General features: G+C 42.8%; 2 protein-coding genes across 2 annotated transcripts in view; one reads left to right on the top strand and one right to left on the bottom strand.

Annotated features, from left to right (window-relative positions):
- The window catches only part of lrp1ab (low density lipoprotein receptor-related protein 1Ab), an 87,633-nt gene that overhangs the window by 16,337 nt on the left and 52,650 nt on the right, over positions 1-18,646 (bottom strand). Inside the window, exons 25-55 of the mRNA XM_029277589.2 lie at positions 17,445-17,649; positions 17,163-17,327; positions 16,656-16,900; positions 15,106-15,237; positions 14,115-14,342; positions 13,808-13,982; positions 13,414-13,508; positions 13,125-13,274; positions 12,837-12,977; positions 11,640-11,768; positions 11,419-11,550; positions 11,168-11,302; positions 10,936-11,065; positions 10,696-10,822; positions 10,032-10,183; positions 9,742-9,866; positions 9,102-9,473; positions 4,796-4,985; positions 4,396-4,600; positions 4,095-4,287; positions 3,311-3,436; positions 3,081-3,209; positions 2,640-2,759; positions 2,250-2,363; positions 1,976-2,125; positions 1,763-1,885; positions 1,461-1,577; positions 1,201-1,329; positions 987-1,112; positions 703-843; positions 387-574 (exon numbers count right to left, since the gene is read on the bottom strand). Coding sequence (XP_029133422.2) covers positions 387-574; positions 703-843; positions 987-1,112; positions 1,201-1,329; positions 1,461-1,577; positions 1,763-1,885; positions 1,976-2,125; positions 2,250-2,363; positions 2,640-2,759; positions 3,081-3,209; positions 3,311-3,436; positions 4,095-4,287; positions 4,396-4,600; positions 4,796-4,985; positions 9,102-9,473; positions 9,742-9,866; positions 10,032-10,183; positions 10,696-10,822; positions 10,936-11,065; positions 11,168-11,302; positions 11,419-11,550; positions 11,640-11,768; positions 12,837-12,977; positions 13,125-13,274; positions 13,414-13,508; positions 13,808-13,982; positions 14,115-14,342; positions 15,106-15,237; positions 16,656-16,900; positions 17,163-17,327; positions 17,445-17,649 — 4,889 coding nt within the window. The remainder of the gene's footprint in view (positions 1-386; positions 575-702; positions 844-986; positions 1,113-1,200; positions 1,330-1,460; positions 1,578-1,762; positions 1,886-1,975; positions 2,126-2,249; positions 2,364-2,639; positions 2,760-3,080; positions 3,210-3,310; positions 3,437-4,094; positions 4,288-4,395; positions 4,601-4,795; positions 4,986-9,101; positions 9,474-9,741; positions 9,867-10,031; positions 10,184-10,695; positions 10,823-10,935; positions 11,066-11,167; positions 11,303-11,418; positions 11,551-11,639; positions 11,769-12,836; positions 12,978-13,124; positions 13,275-13,413; positions 13,509-13,807; positions 13,983-14,114; positions 14,343-15,105; positions 15,238-16,655; positions 16,901-17,162; positions 17,328-17,444; positions 17,650-18,646) is intronic.
- LOC114920359 (galanin receptor type 1-like) lies at positions 5,858-9,095 on the top strand. The gene has a single exon (XM_029277588.2). It carries the CDS (start codon positions 7,061-7,063, stop codon positions 8,096-8,098), a length of 1,038 nt encoding a protein of 345 aa, XP_029133421.2. The 5' UTR covers positions 5,858-7,060; the 3' UTR covers positions 8,099-9,095.

The following is an 18,646-nucleotide window of genomic DNA, read 5'->3' as shown; positions in this document are numbered from 1 at the left end:
GCATGAAAACTGAATACTGACTTTGTAGGCAATACGCTCAACATCTCCACCAGCTTAGAATGAATTCTTCTGGTGTATAAATTGTTCCTTATCATTTTCAAATGAAACTCCGACCACAGCCGCAACACCACAAACATGCAAGTTCACACAGAGTTCAAGATGTTCTAGAACTGGCCTCCAACTTTCAAGCAAGAGAGCCAAGATATGTTTCTGTCTTACATAACTGCATGCCTGAAGAGAGCAGGGTCCCCAACCTTATTATTTCTGCTTCTCTCTAACTCAGTGTAACAATATGCATCTCATTTGTCTGTACACTTATAAATTCTTGTCTCATTAAAGCGAGTCTATGAAGCATTTTGCGTGGTTGAAGCAATGATATGGCTTACCTTGAAGCCAATCTTGAGGTCATCACAGAGCTGCGAGCAGCCGCTCAGCTTGCTGTTTAGACACTCATTGATGAAACAGTTGAGTTCATCGGAGCCGTCGCCACAGTCATCGTTGTGATCACACAGCAGAGTCTCATTCAAACACTTCCCATTACGGCACATGAAGGCTGACTCATTGCAAATCCTCTCTGAAATCGGAGAAAAATGCCATATTACATTAATGTCATTTTAAACCAGATGGATTTTTTAAACAAGAACTTTCTCATATGACTCATACTAATGATGTATGAAGGGAAACAAGAAGTTACAACCCCACCTGAGTCAGTGCAGCGTGGGTTTTTGGGGGCCTCGTCAGAGCGATCCTGACAGTCAAACTCTCCGTCACACTCCCATTTCTTTTGGTTGAGGCAGCGGCCGTTTGCACAGCGAAACTCTTCTGGACCACAAGTCGGGTACTCTACACCAGAACAAGAGTGTGTTACTCATTAACCACAACTTCACTTGAGTACAAATAACAAAGGAATTTAAAAATCCCATTCTCTCACCATCTATTTAAAGGCAAGACCTCTTAATTGTTCTCAATCAATCACACATACTCACCACATTCTGGGGATTCGTCTGAGCCATCTGAGCAGTCGATGTCATGATCACACACAAAGTGCTTTGGGATACACTGTCTGTTCTGGCACATGAACTCATTCTCGTCACAAGTGCTGTTGGTGTACACTGGAAAAAACACACACAATGTTTTTTTTCTCTCCAATCCTAACACAACAGTATTTCCATCGTGTTGTGACATTTCTGTCCCACTCACTGCAGCCAGCCTTGACACTCTCATCTGCTCCATCAGGACAGTCCTTGTCTCCATCACACTTCCATCTTTGAGGCACACACATGTGGGAGCCAGGACACTGGAAAGCCTCTGGGCTGCAGGTCTTGGATTCTATGCCAACATAATGGGAAAGTTACTTTGTGCTCAAGATTTCCTGATGTTATATCACTGAGTACAATGTCTCAGCTTTGTGTGGGAGAAAGTTCTTTTAAATTGGTGAGTGAAAGTAATAAGTCACTTACTGCATTTCTGGTCCTCATCAGAACCATCACCACAGTCATCAGAGCCGTCACACACCCAGTGGCTGGAAATGCAGCGGTGATTTGCACATTCAAACTGGGTGGATGTACAAAATTTGTCTGCAGGCAAAGGCAAAGAAAGCTCAGCACTTTGGAGAAATGACTTGATTTACCGAAACCGTAAATCCTGTTTGTCTATGTGCCGTGGAAAATCTAAGAAAAACAGTTTGCTTTTTCTGGCATGCTTTGTGTTTTCTATAATAAGGGTAAGGGAGGACTCTGCCACAACTCGGCAGCAAACTGACCACAGTGCGTCTCATCTGCTCCGTTCTCACAGTCGTTCTCCTTATCACACGTCCAACTCATAGGGATGCAGCGACCACTTGGACAAGCAAAGAAGTTGACTGGACATTTAAGCTTCCTTTTATCTGCAAGCCAACAGAGAGACATGTTGTTAAATGCTTGACGATTTAAAAAGAGGCCAAAAGACTTTTTAGAAAGAAAACAAAGTCCCCAACCTGGGCAGTTCCTCTCATCTGAAAAGTCTCCACAATCGTTGTTGCCATCACACACCCATGAGGACAGATAACACAGGGTAGTCTTCTCACAGCTCTGGAAGGACGCTCCTTTCACTCCCAAGCGGAAGAAACGGGAACAATCAGTCGGTTCTAAGAAAGACAGTTTAAAAAAAAGACACTTACTTAAAAATGTTAACTAACCCTAAAGCCAATTTCCCTATGTGAATCCCATTATTTAATCCCTGTCTCCCAATCACAAGAGTAGATTACTTACGGCAGTTCATTTCATCCCCGGCATCCTCACAGTTGACCACCTGGTCACAGCGGCTGAAATTGGAGATACAGCTTCCATCTTTACACTGGAACTCTCCTGGTTTGCACAACGTCACTGCAGGAGGCACAAGAGTGTTCACAATTGGGGAGCTAATACAACCTCCAAGGCAAAATGCAACTATCGCCTTCAAAGTCAACTTCACAATAACTCCAGTACTATGTCCATGTTACAAAGCATTTGATAAGCTTAACAAGAGAATTCAAAAAAGGCATTAAAGATAACATCCAAGACATGGATACAGGGCAAACATGGATTCTCTATGTGGATCTATCACAAGCTAAACCATTTTAACACCATCAGCAGTCATCAAATCGGACAAAAATGTCTTACTGTTGCAAGGAAGTTCATCCGAGTGGTCACCACAGTCATCTGTGCCATCACACCAGAACTGGTGGCCAATACAGCGGCCATTCATGCAGCGTCTGTGGCCTTTCTTGCAAAGTCGATTGGCTGTTGGGAAACAGAAGTTGAAAAGAGTGAGCTGAGGTCCTTGGTATGGACTTATTTAAAGGTTACATAAAAATATATTTAACTGATGAGCTCTCATGTAAATTCTGCACTAAAGACTGTAAATTCTAGCAAGCTCCAACTTTGTATATTTTCCCGGATAAACTTTTCTTCTAAGCAATAAAACAGACGTGTAAGACTTCTTGCTCTTCCTCAACCTAATATATATGTTTGCTTATTCTTAGCTGCTTTGAATATGACCCTCGGCTAATTATCTACAAATGGTGTTTAATGAATGATGACCTGTGAGAGACAAAAACTCACCACAGTAGGACTGCTTTTCATCAGATTTGTCCTTGCAGTGCGCCATGCCGTCACAGGTCAGGCTGTAGTTGATGCAGTCACCGTTTCCACACTCAAAGTCATCCACACTTCCACACGACATGTTGAGAGCTGGAGAAGGAGTACATTGTTATTTCAACAACATCTACTGTATATTCAGAGGACTCTTTGTTCAATTGTGTGCTAAAATGACTGAAGATTTTCTCTCTTACAAGAGCAGGTGTTGTCTTCGAGGAGCTGCCTATCTCCACGGCAACTGCAGTTGACGCGTCCATCAGATGTGGGCAGACACAGGTCTTGGCATCCTCCATTATTTGTTCGGCAAGGAGAGAACTCACCTAAGGAGGGAGAAGTCATGTCAGGTGTTATTTATTATTGGAAAAATGTTCCTCTGCATGTCGAAGGATTTACTGAAACACCAACACAATGTAATGTATCTCCTGATATAAATTCACTTCACTTACCAAAATAAATGAACTACTCAGCCTAGACATATTCAAACCCAGGCTTTTATTGTGTGTAAGACTTTAAAGCTATGCTAGAAGTACTGTTATTGTAAACGCAACTACCAGCAGGCAACATGCTACCAATGCTAACATGCTAGTGTTTATCATGTAAATATTTACCATGTTAACCTTCTTACTTCAGCAGGCTACTATTTTAGAAACAATTGAGGCTGATCGGAATTTCATACATAAAAGTATGTAGTGATGATATTACAAAAAAGTCAGGGGAACAGTAAGGATATTACAGTTAATCCTGAAAGGTGTCGTTGCCACATTTCAGGACAATCTTTACTTAACTTGGTGAGGCATTTTCTGTCTGAATTCAAATGCTGGACCGACATGGCTATCATTAGAAGCACAATACTAGCAGAGCCAAGAAACACAACAAAGATGATTTTTTTTTTTAAACCTATTTCTAAACAAGGAAACAAAGTAATTGAGGGAAATAACCCCAAAATGTTTCGTAGAGACTCCAGTGTAGAATACTCACAACTGTTGGTGTCATTAGCCACAGCAACAATTCCCATTGGCTGCTGAGGGATGTCAGCCCGCAGCACCTTCATGTCTCCTCCCGTGTATTTGTCTGCTCTGAGCACAGCCCTCCTCACCCAGTCAGTCCAGAAGATATAGTCTCCATACACAGCCAGGCCAAACGGATGCACAGGCTCATTCTTTAACAAGACCTGAGGCAGAAAGATTTAGCCATTATAGTTCACAAAACACTGGAATACAAGTCATCATTTTATGCAATCTTCTTTGTAGCTAAAGGAAAGTCAAAAGGTCTTTCTTACATAACGGCTGCTCCCATCATATTCACAGCGTTCAATCTTGTCTAGCGTGGCGTCAGAGAAGTAGAGTTTTTCAGCTCGGTGATCTATAGCCAGGCCGTTGGGAGTTCTGATGTCACTGCCGATGATTATGAGTAAATTGGCTCCATTCAGAGAAGCCCTCATAATACTGGGAGCCTGTTCGTTCCAGTTGGTCCAGAACATAAGGCTGTAGTGAGAACAAAAAAAAAAAAAGGACACGCATAATCATGAGGAGTGGGGGCTTTTTTTTAATGTCTTGGTACAGAGGTTATGGTTGACTGAACAAAAAGAAATCTGCCATTAAAAAAAACAAAAGAGAAATAGTTTTGGAAGTGGGCCTCAACACAGAGCTGACGACCAAGTTTTGATATCAATCACTTACTCTTGACACTCGTCCAGCACAAAGGCTCTGGGGTGGTCTTCTCCAGACATAGTGACCACATTGTCGCGGTTATAGGCCACAGTGCGGCTCTGGTCCACTGTGTGGCGAGTGATTGTTGAGGTCGTGTAACTCGTCCAGTAGAGGGTATCCCAACCACGGTGGTACGCCAGGCCCTCAACTGACCCTACATCTGTGGAAAGAGGGGGGAAAGGGTTGGCCAGGGGTAAATGTTTTGAACCATGAAGGTTTGCTGACTATAATCCTTTTTTGTTGTAATGCAGCCAACAAGCTTGAGGAGAACAAACTCTTTTTATTTAGCTTTATAACAATATATTCTCTCAGGGGTGTAGCTTTGATAAGGAGCTTAATGTTAGAAATCCAGAAAACAACAAGTTGACCCCATAGGAAACTCTGTTAGACTTCATTAAAGAGGCTGTGTTGAAAATCTTTAAGGTTATTCAAATCTTCACACACCAGTTCATGAAAGCTGCAACACTGTGAGAGAAAAAGGAATAGGTTGAAAAGAAAAGTGAAAAAGGACGAGTGAAATGGAAGTGGAACCACACTGAGCAGAGTATGCACCGTGCCTGCTGTTCCTGGAGAGAGTTTAAGGAGTGCGTATCATCCTGTCATTTCATGGCTGGCTGCCTGCACATACAAATACCGCTCCCCGTGGACACTCTCATTCATGGTCACTTCTTGTTCTGGGATGAAAACCGCTGCTGGAACAGCTTGAGTCACTTTAAGGATAAGAGCCAGGGTGAAGAAGTCAGCCGTGAACGGCAAACTTGAGGCAGCTGCTCTTGATAACCATCTTCCTTTAATCCTACACCCCCCCCCATCCACTCATAGGACAAACAGCAGTATTAGTTTCTTTATCTGTGGCACCTATAGGTCACACAACATCATGGAAAAGGGCATTGCATGCAGCCTCACAGGCTCTGAGGTGTGCACACATCTGGTCTTGGACACACTAGCAACCACATTTATGACCACTTACACCCAACAATAAAAACCAAAAGTCATAAATTACCTCTAAATAGATGTTTCAGATGAGTGACAAAGAGCCATAACCAACTTAATGCAGGACCACGCTTAGGCTGAAATCCTTATTTACCAACCTAAATGCAACTAAAAGACATGAACACAGTTGAAGGCACAAGACATTTGCCTTCGATTTTGATTTTCACCCACTCAGACCGTACCAAACACAAATAAGAAAAAGGAGCACTTAAGCAGCTAATTTCTTCCATTAAGGAAAGACCATACGGTGGGCAGTGCCTATTAAAGCAGCTTCAAGACAGAATTATGTAACAAGAAACAATATTGTCTCCCCTCCCCTTGCCTACATCAGCTCAGCCCCTAGTTACTGTGCAAACATGGGAGAACACCTGATAGTGAGACCATTGCAACTTAGAACAGAGTCTTTCTGACAATCACCGGAGCTGTTACATCAGAAAATGAATATGCTTTTTTTTGTGTTCACTTTAATCATTTCTAAAATGACTGATAATTATGCTTATTGTAAAGTAATTCCAGCTGCTAGAAGACTACGGGTAATAATTGTCTGAAGAGCTTCTAAATGGACTGGATGTTTCCTGCCGCAATGACCACTTAGCATCAAGTAGCATCGACTGATTTCCAAAGTGGAATGTCTGTTGGCAACCACTGGGATGAATTTATAAACTGTTGCCTGGTTTCAAAAAAATCGATTCAGCCATGGAGAAATGGCTCCACTGACATCTCTCTGGTTTTGACCTAAACTGCTCCTTCTTGGACCATGATGGACATGCTGTTGCAGCCAAGGAAATGCCAGAATGTAAGGACTGCTCTTTCAGGTCATGCTTGTATGATTTTTTCCTGAGCTTAACTGGATAACAGCACAATTTAAAAGAATGTTATTATAAATTTAGCCCTATATTGTTTTTTGGCGACCTAAGTGTTGTGATTTACTGCATTTTTTTGCAGATCAAACTCAACACAGCAACTTAGAAAAAAAATCAGAAGAAGAGGAAGTTTGGATTCTCATTTCCTGTGAGAGCACAGATTATAAATGCCAATAAAGAAGTTAACTGACGAGGGTGATCCTAACAAATTGCTCACATTTTAAGAGTACTTAATGGGGCATGCTCATACTGTTGATTAAAACAAAAAGGACATGAACTGGAGCCAACAGATGCATCACTCTTACACTGTGGGAACATGCTGATGCTTCATTTTACAGACCATTAGGTTAATTACTCAATATACTTTTATTGCGAATGCATGGAGACCTTGGAGCAGCAGTCAAACACCAGCGGCCATGGCCAAATGAACAGAGAGGAGGAGGCTTTGATTAAGACCATAGTGCCTATCCTGGACGGGTTGATTTTGGTTACAGGCCTGGTTGGTCAAACCCTGGTCATCACCATTCTTACCGGCAGGAGGAGGAAAGAAAGTCAACCTCCGCACGGTACAGACACCCTGCTGTTGGCCCTAAGTGCTGCTGACCTGTTGCTGCTGCTCTGTCTGCCCTTCCACACCTCTGCAATCACTCTGGGCTTCTGGCCTTTCGGCAGCTTACTGTGCAAGGCCATCAGCTTTCTGGGCGTGGCCTGCTCTGCTGCTTCTGTCTTTACGTTGGCAGCTTTGGCAGTGACACGTTACCTCACAGTGGTTCACCCCACCTGGGCATACCGATCGAGAATGCATCGACGTATAAAGCTGACGGTTGCTCTGCTCTGGGTCCCTGCCTCGGCCTTGGCTGCACCGCAGTTTGCTTTCCGCACAGTTACGGCGTCCAGCTCTGTGTACTGCTTTGCCTTTCTGTCAGACTTCAGCCAGCTGGTCTACAGCATTGCCCTCTTCTTGTGTGGCTTCGCCCTCCCACTGGGCATCATCGTATTGATGTACTCTAAGATCTACTGTTTTCTACGACATGCACGGCTGCTGGGTAACGCTCCTCAACTGGAGCGCTACCAGAGCCAGGTCACTCACACTTCAGCTCTCCTGGTCCTGGTCTTCACGCTGCTCTGGCTTCCCTCCTATGCTCTAATGTTTTCATTCATCGGTGGAACGATAACAGGCTCAACTGGATACAATACCATCGCCATCCTGGCCAGACTGCTGGCATCCTCAGTAGCAGTGGTGAACCCTGTGCTGTATGGGTTTATGTCTCAGAAGTTTAGACGAGACTTACTAGAGCTGGGGAGAGAGCGCTGGGCACTGTGCAAAAGCTGTCTGGTTGGATGCCCTCATGTGATAAGCAGAGACACGGTGCAGCCCTTTGAGCTGGACACAACCACAGAAGGAGGACAAAACTGACTCTGTATCCAAAAAAAAGGAAACATCACTACCTCATATTCATTTAATACAGGTAATATGTATTTAAGAATTAAAATATTGGTTATAATATTTAATCTTATCTGTTTATAATATAATGTACTTTCCATGTACAGAAAGTATGCAAGAATATAAGTGATACTCTCAGTGTTGTTCAGGGACATGTATTGCTATTGTTGTGATTTAAATCTGGTTGAACTCTTCATATGAGCAATGGCAACTTCATTTTGTTGGTTTAAATATAAAAAAAAGCTTGAATCTATACAATGGGAGAACTGAATTAAGAAAACATATATTACATTTTGATTGTAATTCAAGTTGATACTTGGTTATAAGGTATTTTTGCAAACTATTTCCTTGATGGATTACACTAATTCAACCTGAGCTGCATTAATTCCTCTTTGCATAAAACAAATTCTGTACCTGGATGAAAAACAAGCCTTTATTTTCTAACCTTTTTTCAAAGAGTGCTTTCAATTCAACATCAATAAAAATACTACCCTCATACACTCTGTTTGTGTTTGTGTCTTTTCAATTAAAGAATGAAGGTTTCATTTATAACTTGGTAAAAATGGCTTTGGCTTTTAAATGTGCTTCTGTGGATGGAGCTCACAACCTATTTGTGAATCAGTTAAAGTGGGATTTAAACGACACTTCAGTGTGGCGGCAAACAAAAGGCACAGTTTAAGTGGGTGTTTGTGGGTGCCAGTGTGTCTTCTTCAAGTGGCAGCCCTAAGTGATGTCGATCTCTTCTAGGAGCAGCTGTGTGTACATTACAGTGGATCCATCAGGGTGCGTGTCAAAATGTGTGATAATGGCTGTTTACAGTGTCAAGGAGACAACATGCAATTATAAATGGACAGAACTGGTACAATAAGCAAACACAGCTGAAAGTCATGCAGACAGAGTGAGAGGAGCTCAAGAGAGTTTGTGAATATTCTGTGGTGTTGACAAGAAATTACGAGATTGATGACTCCATACTTACTGTCAACCACTATCTTGCGGTCTGTGCCGTCATCATTGATCTGCTGGATGTTGCCAAAGTGGATGTCGCTGAAGAAGACGCGGTTGGCTCCCTTCCCTCCACCGCCGTGATAATCAAAGCTGAGGGCGATGACGTTCCTCATGTGGTCGGGGTCCTCAAACGGCTTTATCGGCGCGTTGAGGTTCGTCTCGTCTGACAGGTGGATGCTCTTCAGAATAGTACGTTCAGAGTACAGCAGGTATCCGTCATAGTCACGACAACTGCGGTTGTCCTCTGCCAGCATGCCGTGGGCACACGCGCAGGTGCGCTGCTCGTTGCCACGGTAAAGACACAGCTGTTCACAGCCGCCGTTGTCTTTGCAGACGTTGGTGCCTGGGGAGAGGATGACAAAAAGTTTTTTGTTAAACAATTTATATGCAAATACAGGCTTACATGATGACATTGATAATGTGATATATGTGTGTGTGTGTGTGTGTGTGTGTGTGTGTGTGTGTGTGTGTGTGTGTGCACGCACGTGTGTTTGTTTTGTGCATTGGTTCACTTAAGATAGCCAACTGTTATTGTGGTTGAATTTCTGGAAAATGTAATAGTTTGAGTTTGTGCTCAAGTTTAGAATTGTGCGTCTACTCTTCATTCCTACCTTTCTGCCTGGCTCTGTTGAAAACCTTGATGTCTTTCAGCTGTACACCAATGCCAGTCCTGAGCTGCACAGCATCCGTAGAGTTGTCTTTGCTGCCCCTCTTAATGGACCCATTGGCATGAGTTCTAAACAACAGGGTACAACACTGCGAGTCAATTAACGGCACAAAACACTATGAATCCTTCCACATGATTTCAAAGCTGTCATGCATAAACGACTATGATTAGATAAGGATGCCATGGAAAAAAATAGATGGTTCAATAAACAAGTTAATTAACCACAGTACTGACCTGTCACTCCAGTAGATGTATTCCTCAAAAACAGACACAGCAAACATGTCCATGTTGTTGTTTGCCAGCACCATCTCCCTGTTCTCTCCAGTCTCCAGGTTAATGCGCTCAATCTTGTCTGTACGGGCATCACACCAATAAAGCAGACCCTCCTGTAGAGAAAAGGAGTACAAATTCAACCTCAAATGTATGCGGGTGCTGTTACACTGCTGATGTAGAAACGTACACAGACATCATTATTGTAATGCTGGTTTACTTTGAAGCCTTAGTAATACTTGCCTTATTAATGCATGCCTAACGCTAAATTATATTATAAATAATACACACAGAAGAGCCATCTGAAGAAATCAATATTAAATCTTATATAATTCAAATAAACCAGAACATGTGAGAACTATAATTGTGGCTTCATTTAGTCGTGATAATTAAAAAATTCCAATTTAGAATAAATCGATGAAACTAATGGTTATATAATTAATTGCCACTGCTATTTAATCTTCAAAAAAACGATTCATACTTTTCTAGCACAACAAAAAAGCTGAAACATCTTCCAGTCTTAGGGAAAAGTTGCAGTATTGTTCAAGTTAAACTTGGGAACTCTGCCTGGTAGTGACAAAATACGTTGATAAAGGTCTTAAATGCTGATGTCAGCTGTGCAACTTACATCGTAATCAATGGAGATTCCATTGGGCCAACTGATGCTCACATTGACCAAGACCAACCTCTGGGTGCCATCCAACCTAGAGCGCTCAATACGAGGGTACTGACCCCACTCGGTCCAGAACAGATACCTGCACACAGGGATGATTTAAAGGTGCATTTCAGAGGAATTTAGAAATTCTGCAGCACGGTTAGAATGCAAAAGCCTGAAGTCGACATAATGAAAGAAGGCAAGAAGCATTACCCTTTGACGGGATGGACAGTGATGGCTCTGGGTTTGTCCAGACCCTGGGAAATGACTACATAACGGAAGGAGCCATTCAGCCTCGCCACCTCAATTACGTCAAAGCCCTGGTCAGTCCAGTAAATATTTCCTATAAAGTAACAGGGAAGCAAATAAGCTTGATGGTCCTAGTGTGATTATTTAATACATATAAGTGGATTAAAATATTATTGGAAATGTATTATGGTTAGACCTGCTATCCAATCAACAGTAATGCCCTCCACCCTGCCGATGCCATTGGTGACCACATCTTCCCTCCATGTCTGGTCTCTCTTCGCCCTGCTGATGGTGCTCAGGCCCATGTCCACCCAGTAGATGGTGTCATTTTCTGAAAAAACAAAAAAAGGCCTTTTGTGTCACCCTTTGAGCACTCACTTGTCAGAGAGAATGTCAGCTTTAAAATGTCACTTAAGCAAGTCAGTGATGTCCCTCAGTGTTACTCACCAGCGTGGAAGTCGATTCCAACAGCCAGAGAGGTGCCAGACACCGGCACCAAGGCGTCAGATTTGTCCGCAGGGTCGAGTGGGATTCCTCTGATTCCCTCATGAACAGAGTACAGCAGGAAAGAGCCCATACCTGCACACAGACGGCACAAAAAAGTTCTGTTTTTAGGACACACTAGATTCCTTCTGTACGTGTGATTTTATCTATGAAGCTTGTCTTACCCTCACAGGACTGCTGTCCAGTCTTGAGGCTGTATCCAGCAGTGCACATGCAGGCCCTGGTTGTAGGCGAGGTGGGCAGACACAGCTGGGAGCAGTCTCCATTGTTGTTACTGCACAAGTTGATACCAGCTGAAGAACAATGAGATAATCAGTGTGGCTCCAAAGGAAGAAAAACGTTTATCTTTTTTAGTTCAACACAAAATGGTCAACGTCAGAAAAAGGAGGTCAATTCAATTTGCCAGATTAGCTTTCTGACTCTTTCAAATGATACAGAATTATCAATTGCATGCAGTCATACGAGGAAAACGTCGGATTGAGTGAACAAAACAGTTGGTCACAGAAGGCAGTATCCACTCCAATCTAGTTAGCGGTAATGCACACGAAACAGTTTGCCACCTGCCATTAAAGAACAGACGAAGAAGGTAAACTAAACACGAGAGAGAACAGTAAATGGCAAACGCAGACCACACATAGGAGCTTGAAGACTTGCCAGTTATATTTTAAACTGAGTGGGAAAAGTTTGGGTTCCCTGCGGACTACAACAGCGATGGAGTGTGAGCGGTGGATTGGTCGAGGGCGGTGTGACAGCGTTGTTTAACTGTTATGCGGTTTGTGCGTGGAAAGGCGTCAAATATGCAAATGCATAAAAGAGGGCATCACCCACACGCTCCAATCACCGGAGCGAGGCAAAAGAGAACACATGTGTAACAGCTGATCCTCGCCGTTTTTAAAAAGCCTCTAGATGTAAAGGCAGACCTGGCCAAAGAAATTATTTAAGCTATTGTCATACACATTTCAACATCTATGCAACCATATGCAGTAGTGAGGAGCCCAGCTTCACGTATTTATTAAAGTGCTGGAGCCTCAGTATAATGTCCTCCCTGTGAACACACAAGCCAGTACAAGGTCACTGCCCTTTACAAGCCAATTATCTCATTTAGTTCCAAATGACGTTGAATGGAATAAATTGAAATTTGCACAACTATTAACCACTGCAACTGTGAAATCTGTTCAAAATGAATGAAAAGAAACACAGCACTTCACGTTTGAGCCTTTTGTTGCTTTATTCCTGATGTTCCAAAAGTATAGCAAACTGTGACCCATAAACCGAGGTACGTACTGAACCGTGACATGTGTGTGTCATTGCACCCCAACTAACAAGCAGAAATATTTTGGAGTTTTTTTTTTTTTTTTTACCTTTCTGCACATCCTCATCATAGATCCTCATGTGCATCATAGGGGAGGTGTTGTTCCGCAAAATCTTCCAGTTTCCTCCGTCCTTCTTGTCACATGTTCCTATCTGGTCAGTTCCCTGGTCGGCCCACCAAAGCTTGTCTCCTACAGGAGGGGATTTTTTTTTTATGCAATACAATTCACAAGGGCTTCAGGTTTTAAGATATTGACAAATGAAAATAAAGGCAGCAATTTTAAGTCATTTTAAAAATAGGAAAACAAAGTGGCTACATTTGAAACCTTTCATCTTACCCATAATAGCCAGGGCTGTAGCCTTGGTTAGTTTGCCTTTCACACCTTCCAGGGTCTCCAGTTTAGTTCCATCCAGCTGACAGCGGTTAATGGTGCTGTTCCCTGAGCTGATCCAATAAAGCTGCTCGTTTTCATAGTCAATGGAAAGGCCTACATGGAAAGAGTATGACGCACTTATACGTTTACATCTCTTACAACAATATTTGTTGTCATTGCTTTTCGACCCGTAGTGTTAAATAGCTCATATTTTGTTGGTTATTTCTGGCAGTAGTGGGGTACGGCTGCTCACCTACAGGTCCCTTTTGATTGTTGAAAAGTGTGGTGTGGTTGCTACCATCCATGTTAGCCATGCTGACATTGTCGCCATCAGTCCAGTAAAGCTTCCTAAGAAGAAGAGTGAAAGTTTGACTGGCTGAAAGGGAAGAAGACAGGCTTTTCCAAAGAAACATTTAAATAGAAGGCACTGACCCTACACCAAGTGTTTTGTTTTTCTGACTAAAAGCAAACAAGCTTATTAACAAGCAAATAAAAAATGAAATCATAAAAATGACATATGTCATCATTACAGCAACTGGAGACTTGGTTATTAAGTGTCATTATATTAAATTGATGTTTCAGCATCAGAAAGCAAATGTTTTTACTGAACTGACTACAGCCCCTAAATAAGTAAGGAGAAAACTCACCCTAGTAGAGGATGTGCCACCAGACAGTGAGGCTTGTCTAAGCCCTGGATGACAGCGTTCTTGAAGGATCCATCCAGTCTTGCCACATTGATCTGCTTCTTATTGGCATCGTAGCTGGTCCAGAAAAGGTTTCTTGAAACCCAGTCAACAGCCAGCCCGTGAGCATTGGGAAGATCTGGGCAATGTAGGCACAAAGGAAAAGGGTTTAACATAATTATCAGACACATTAATAGTTATTAACTATAAAAAGAAATAATACATATCTGAAAGATATTTGATTGACAGATATTCCCGTAATGCCTCTTACCAGCAGACACAACAGTCTCAACCCCTGTGCCGTTAATGAAAGCTCTCTTGATAGTCTGTGTTCGAACATCTGACCAGTAGATACGATGTTCCACAGCATCATAGTCCACCACTGTCACATTGTCTATATCTGGCACAGTGAAGGAGATGATGTAGTTGTAGTATGGGTTGTCAATGTCCACACCCCGGATCTCAATCTGACGTGCATAAAGAAGGAACTTGCGGGACTCTGCAAGAACAAAAACATAACAATGCAGAGAATAAGGAATATTTTAGTCATACGTTCAAGAACATTGTAATTAAAAGTTCAAATGTGGGCTCTTCTCATTGGTACAATAAAATCAGAGGGTGAATCCAGAGATATCCCAGGAAACAGAAGCCAAGAGGGTCAAACTGACCAGCCAATGATATTTTTCCGTTAATAATTCTGGGTTTCCTGACGTAAGCAAGAGACTCCCTTTAAATGATATATTCATACAACTTTGACTTAGATTAAGAAATAGAAAAAAAAAATCAGGGTTTGGTGGAGACTTCTATGATCCCTGAGAATGAATGTGTTAGTGGGGAATACATCAGATGCCTTTTATTCCACTTATCCTTGAACCTACATTGCTGAGTTGAGGATTGGTCATATAACACACTCATTAAACCCTGTTACCATAAGTGGAGACCTCACCTCAACACCTTTTGACAGTCTTGTTTATGAAATAAAATGAAAAAGAAAGGAAAGAGGGCCCTGTGGCACAAACAGAGAAGACGTAATCAAATCTTCTGCCACAAGAGATGACAGCTAAAGACATTGATGTCTCGCATTCAGGGGCTCGGAGCGCCGTAGCAGTCATGACAGTCGTGAGAAAAGACTCCTGCAAACAGAGAGCTTGTTTCTTGCCCTTTGATGACAAGGATTGGAGATGACAGCTCTGTGAGTAAACACTCGGCCTGAGTGATTTTAAGAGGAAAAAAAGGCAGTGAGAGTGTTGGCATGCCCTTACCTTTGCAGGTGCGCTTGTCAGGCTGCAGCTTCATGAGGTGAGGGCAGGCACAGGAGAAGGTCTGGTTGAAGTTGATGAGGCAGAGGTGAGAGCACGGGCTGCTACCATCACTGGAGACACACGGGTTAGGAGCTGAAAGGATGAAAAAAAAGTGAAGAAAGAATTGAGTTTAAGGAGAGAAGGAGAGAAACAGAGATAAAAAGACAAAGTAGATATGATAGCTGAAACCATAGTCTATATAAAACATGGACAGTCTCTGTGATGTCCCCCATTGTTTTCTGAAGAGGCATTATGAAGCCTATTGATGGCCACCATATCACCATATTGGAAATGCTGACTCCAGCTAACCTCCTGATAATTGAGAAGCAGAAACTTAAGTAGGAGTTAAGGGGGGCCATATTAATATCTTAGCTGCTGAAAATAGCACATCTAGTACTCCGAGCTCATCATCTAGCTAGCATATTCCAGGCAATGAAAACAACACAAAAAAAAAAAAGCAGACGGTTTTAAGGTCAGTAATGGGATTTAGCTTAAGTGAAGCCTATCCTTCCGGTAAACGGCTACAATGTGCCCACCTGTCGGTAAAATCAACCGTGTCCCAAATTTTGCGTAACTCTTTGCATACATATGATCAATTTCTTGGCTTTTCCAGGAAGCCTAAAGTGGACTTCCGAGACTGCAGTTTTTTTCACTTCCTTACTGGCTTCATTCATAACCACTGGAGGTTGATGCTTGGATGAAACACAGAGGAGGAAGGTATTTCCCTTTAAAGATAATAATACATTCCGCAGATCATCTTGAATCATCTCCAGAAAATTCACAAAAAGCGCTAACGTTCCCGACTACTGAAAACAGTTTAATGTGCAATGCTGTTTCAAGAGAATCTTAGTTGAGCGTAATTGTGGGTGTCATGACCACTCAATCAATAGACTTACCCCCCCACCCCCTAAGGAAAGTAAAATGGGGAAAAAAAAGAGTTTCCACCAAACCTGTCAACAACTATCATGGGTATTAGTTACAGCTGTCAATCAGCAATACAGTGACATCTCTCTTTTCCTGCCTCCAACTACAGGTTCAAGTGCCTTTCTGCTGCCCAGACACCCTTGGGATCCCGAGCGCCATCGGTTACATAAGGGCAATCTATGTAGCAGGATGCTGCAGTTTAACAGTTATGACAATCGTTCAACATCTTGTCAATCATTATGTGCCTGGGAGGGAACACATGACCTTTAATTCCCAAAAGTACAGTTTTGATTTTCTCCCGTGCCAATGGGAAAAGGTGTAGAGTGAGATCAACAAAGCGGCGGGTAGCGTCCAAATAGCTGCTGGGATGGGGAGGAAACATGCTTCACAAATCTAAAGGTCAGAATTCTCAGGCAGATGGGAGTCCTTAATCAAGGCGTTTAAAAGTGAACAGCGATATTTTCTCCATTTTCCTTTGACTTAAACCCCAGATCACCTGACGTACAGAGGTCAGTCAGAGAAACGGGACTCGACAATTCTGTGAGGGTGTCTTCCTCCAAATGTTAAGTAACTTGTGTCCAACCTACCCTGGGGTTGTCTTGACGGGTGATAAACCTGCAGGTCAAATGGCTGTGTGTTGGTGCGCTGGACTACAGTAACATTGTGTCCTGTCCATTTGTTGGCTTTAGCCAGAGTATTGGTCCTCCAGTCAGTCCAGTAGACCTCGCCTCCATACATGGTCACAGCAAAGGGGTGGGACAAATACTCGTGACCTCGCAACACCTCAATCAGCCCAGAACCATCGTACATAGCGGAGTATATAGCATCTGACCTGGAGAAGGATTCAAACGGAGATGTCGGTTTTAAATAACAGGGATAACATTTGCATAAGCTTAAAAGGCACAAAATGTAGAACTTACATACTGTGTGTTTCAGTTAATGTATGCAGCTGAAGCAACAACATCTGCATGTTTATTCAAAATTATAATGGCAAGCAATAAATTTTAAAAAAGGCTGAAAAAGTGCTGGTGATGTAATAGTGAGTGGGTTAACGCAGTGCCTCGAGAACACAGAGAATAGTGACAAAATGCTACCTGGCATCAATCCACACGATGCGTCTTTCCATGTAGTCCACAGTGAGTCCGTTGGGCCAGCCCCCACTGCCTGTTTCCCTGTGTATGGTGCGTCTGCCTTCACCACTCATAGATGCTGCTTCAATCCTGGGCAAACTCGCATCCCAGTCTGTCCAAAACAGAATACTGAATAGAAAAGAAGTCAATGTGAGTCATAGCAAGCACAACAAGGGGGGATATATCTAAGCTTAAATATTATTTTAGTGTGGCCACTGGCTCAAAGTCCCAAAATCAATTTCTTACCCATCTCTGGGGTCTAAAGCAATGGCCCTTGGGTGTTCCACTTCTCCAGCCAGCAGAGTGGTTCTCATGGTCCCATCCAGTTTTGCCACCTCTATCTGGTCCAGATTGCTCTCCACCCAGTAAATGTTTCCTGCTATCCAGTCCACAGCCAGGCCCTCTGGAGTAGCCAGGCCATACTGGATCACCACCTCAAAACTGGTCAGGGCTGAATGAGACACACAGTGACTTAAAACCAGAATGGTGTTTGGGCCCTGTCATGCATTTCATAACTCAAAAGCAAGCTCAAAACATGGATCCTAAAATGATATAGTATTATTATGTCAGTGGTTAGGTTAAGTAGAAACAGATCATTTGTAATTGAGCTGATTTCGTGTAAAAGCTTGAGTCATCAAGAAGAGAAAAGCTAGCACTTACAGCTCATTGCACAAAGGAAACAAACAGCGATTTGTTTTGAATTCTTCACTCTAATGGAATCTGTCAGTGAAGGGAACACTCTGCTGCAGCGTCTCTCAGCATGGCTTTAACCAGATGTATCTTCCCAGCCTCACTCACGTCTATAAAACAATAAATATCCAACACAAGCTCCACCACTCTTTGTAATTTCCTGGAAATATTGGGCCGTCATGCAGCGCAGTGCAAACCAAAAAGTGTGTCCTTCACAAGGTCTTCCAGTTGTAATTAACGATAGAGGGTGGGCCCTTTTCACAGTTTGCTTAAAAGAACACTGGAGTTACTGGCAGCCTTTCTGTGTGTGTATTTGTCGTGTTGGTCTTTCAAACACTTTAGAGATGCTGAAATGATTATCATTAAAAGCAGCAGGAGGTCAGCCATAGGTCGGTCACAATGTCATAGCTAATGAGCCTTATTTAAACGGTGAATTGGAGGTCTGGGAGCTGGAACTGGAGTGTGTTTTGCCTCCTTCTCTACATCAGTGTTCTGGCTGCAGTCACGCACAGTGAGTACTGAGACAAATAGGAAGAGACAAAGCCTTCCGTGTGCCCCCCGAGTGCTGCGCTGGGAACACAACCTTGATTGGCAAGGAAACCTGGGGTTTTGCAGTAGGAACGGTCGACCATGTCCCTGGAGATTTATTCAGGGTCACAGACCGCCTTTGCTGACCACAGACGATCTTTAAAAACATTTGGCTCTGAGAAATAACATGAATTCACCTGGGGGAAGTTAATTTCTGAGAATTGCTCAGT

The sequence above is a fragment of the Labrus bergylta genome, chromosome 12 (genome assembly GCF_963930695.1).
Source record: "Labrus bergylta chromosome 12, fLabBer1.1, whole genome shotgun sequence".
NCBI classification, from domain to species: domain Eukaryota; kingdom Metazoa; phylum Chordata; class Actinopteri; order Labriformes; family Labridae; genus Labrus; species Labrus bergylta.
The sequence above is the reverse complement of the archived record's forward strand: the minus strand, read 5'-3'. Positions and strand labels throughout refer to the sequence as shown.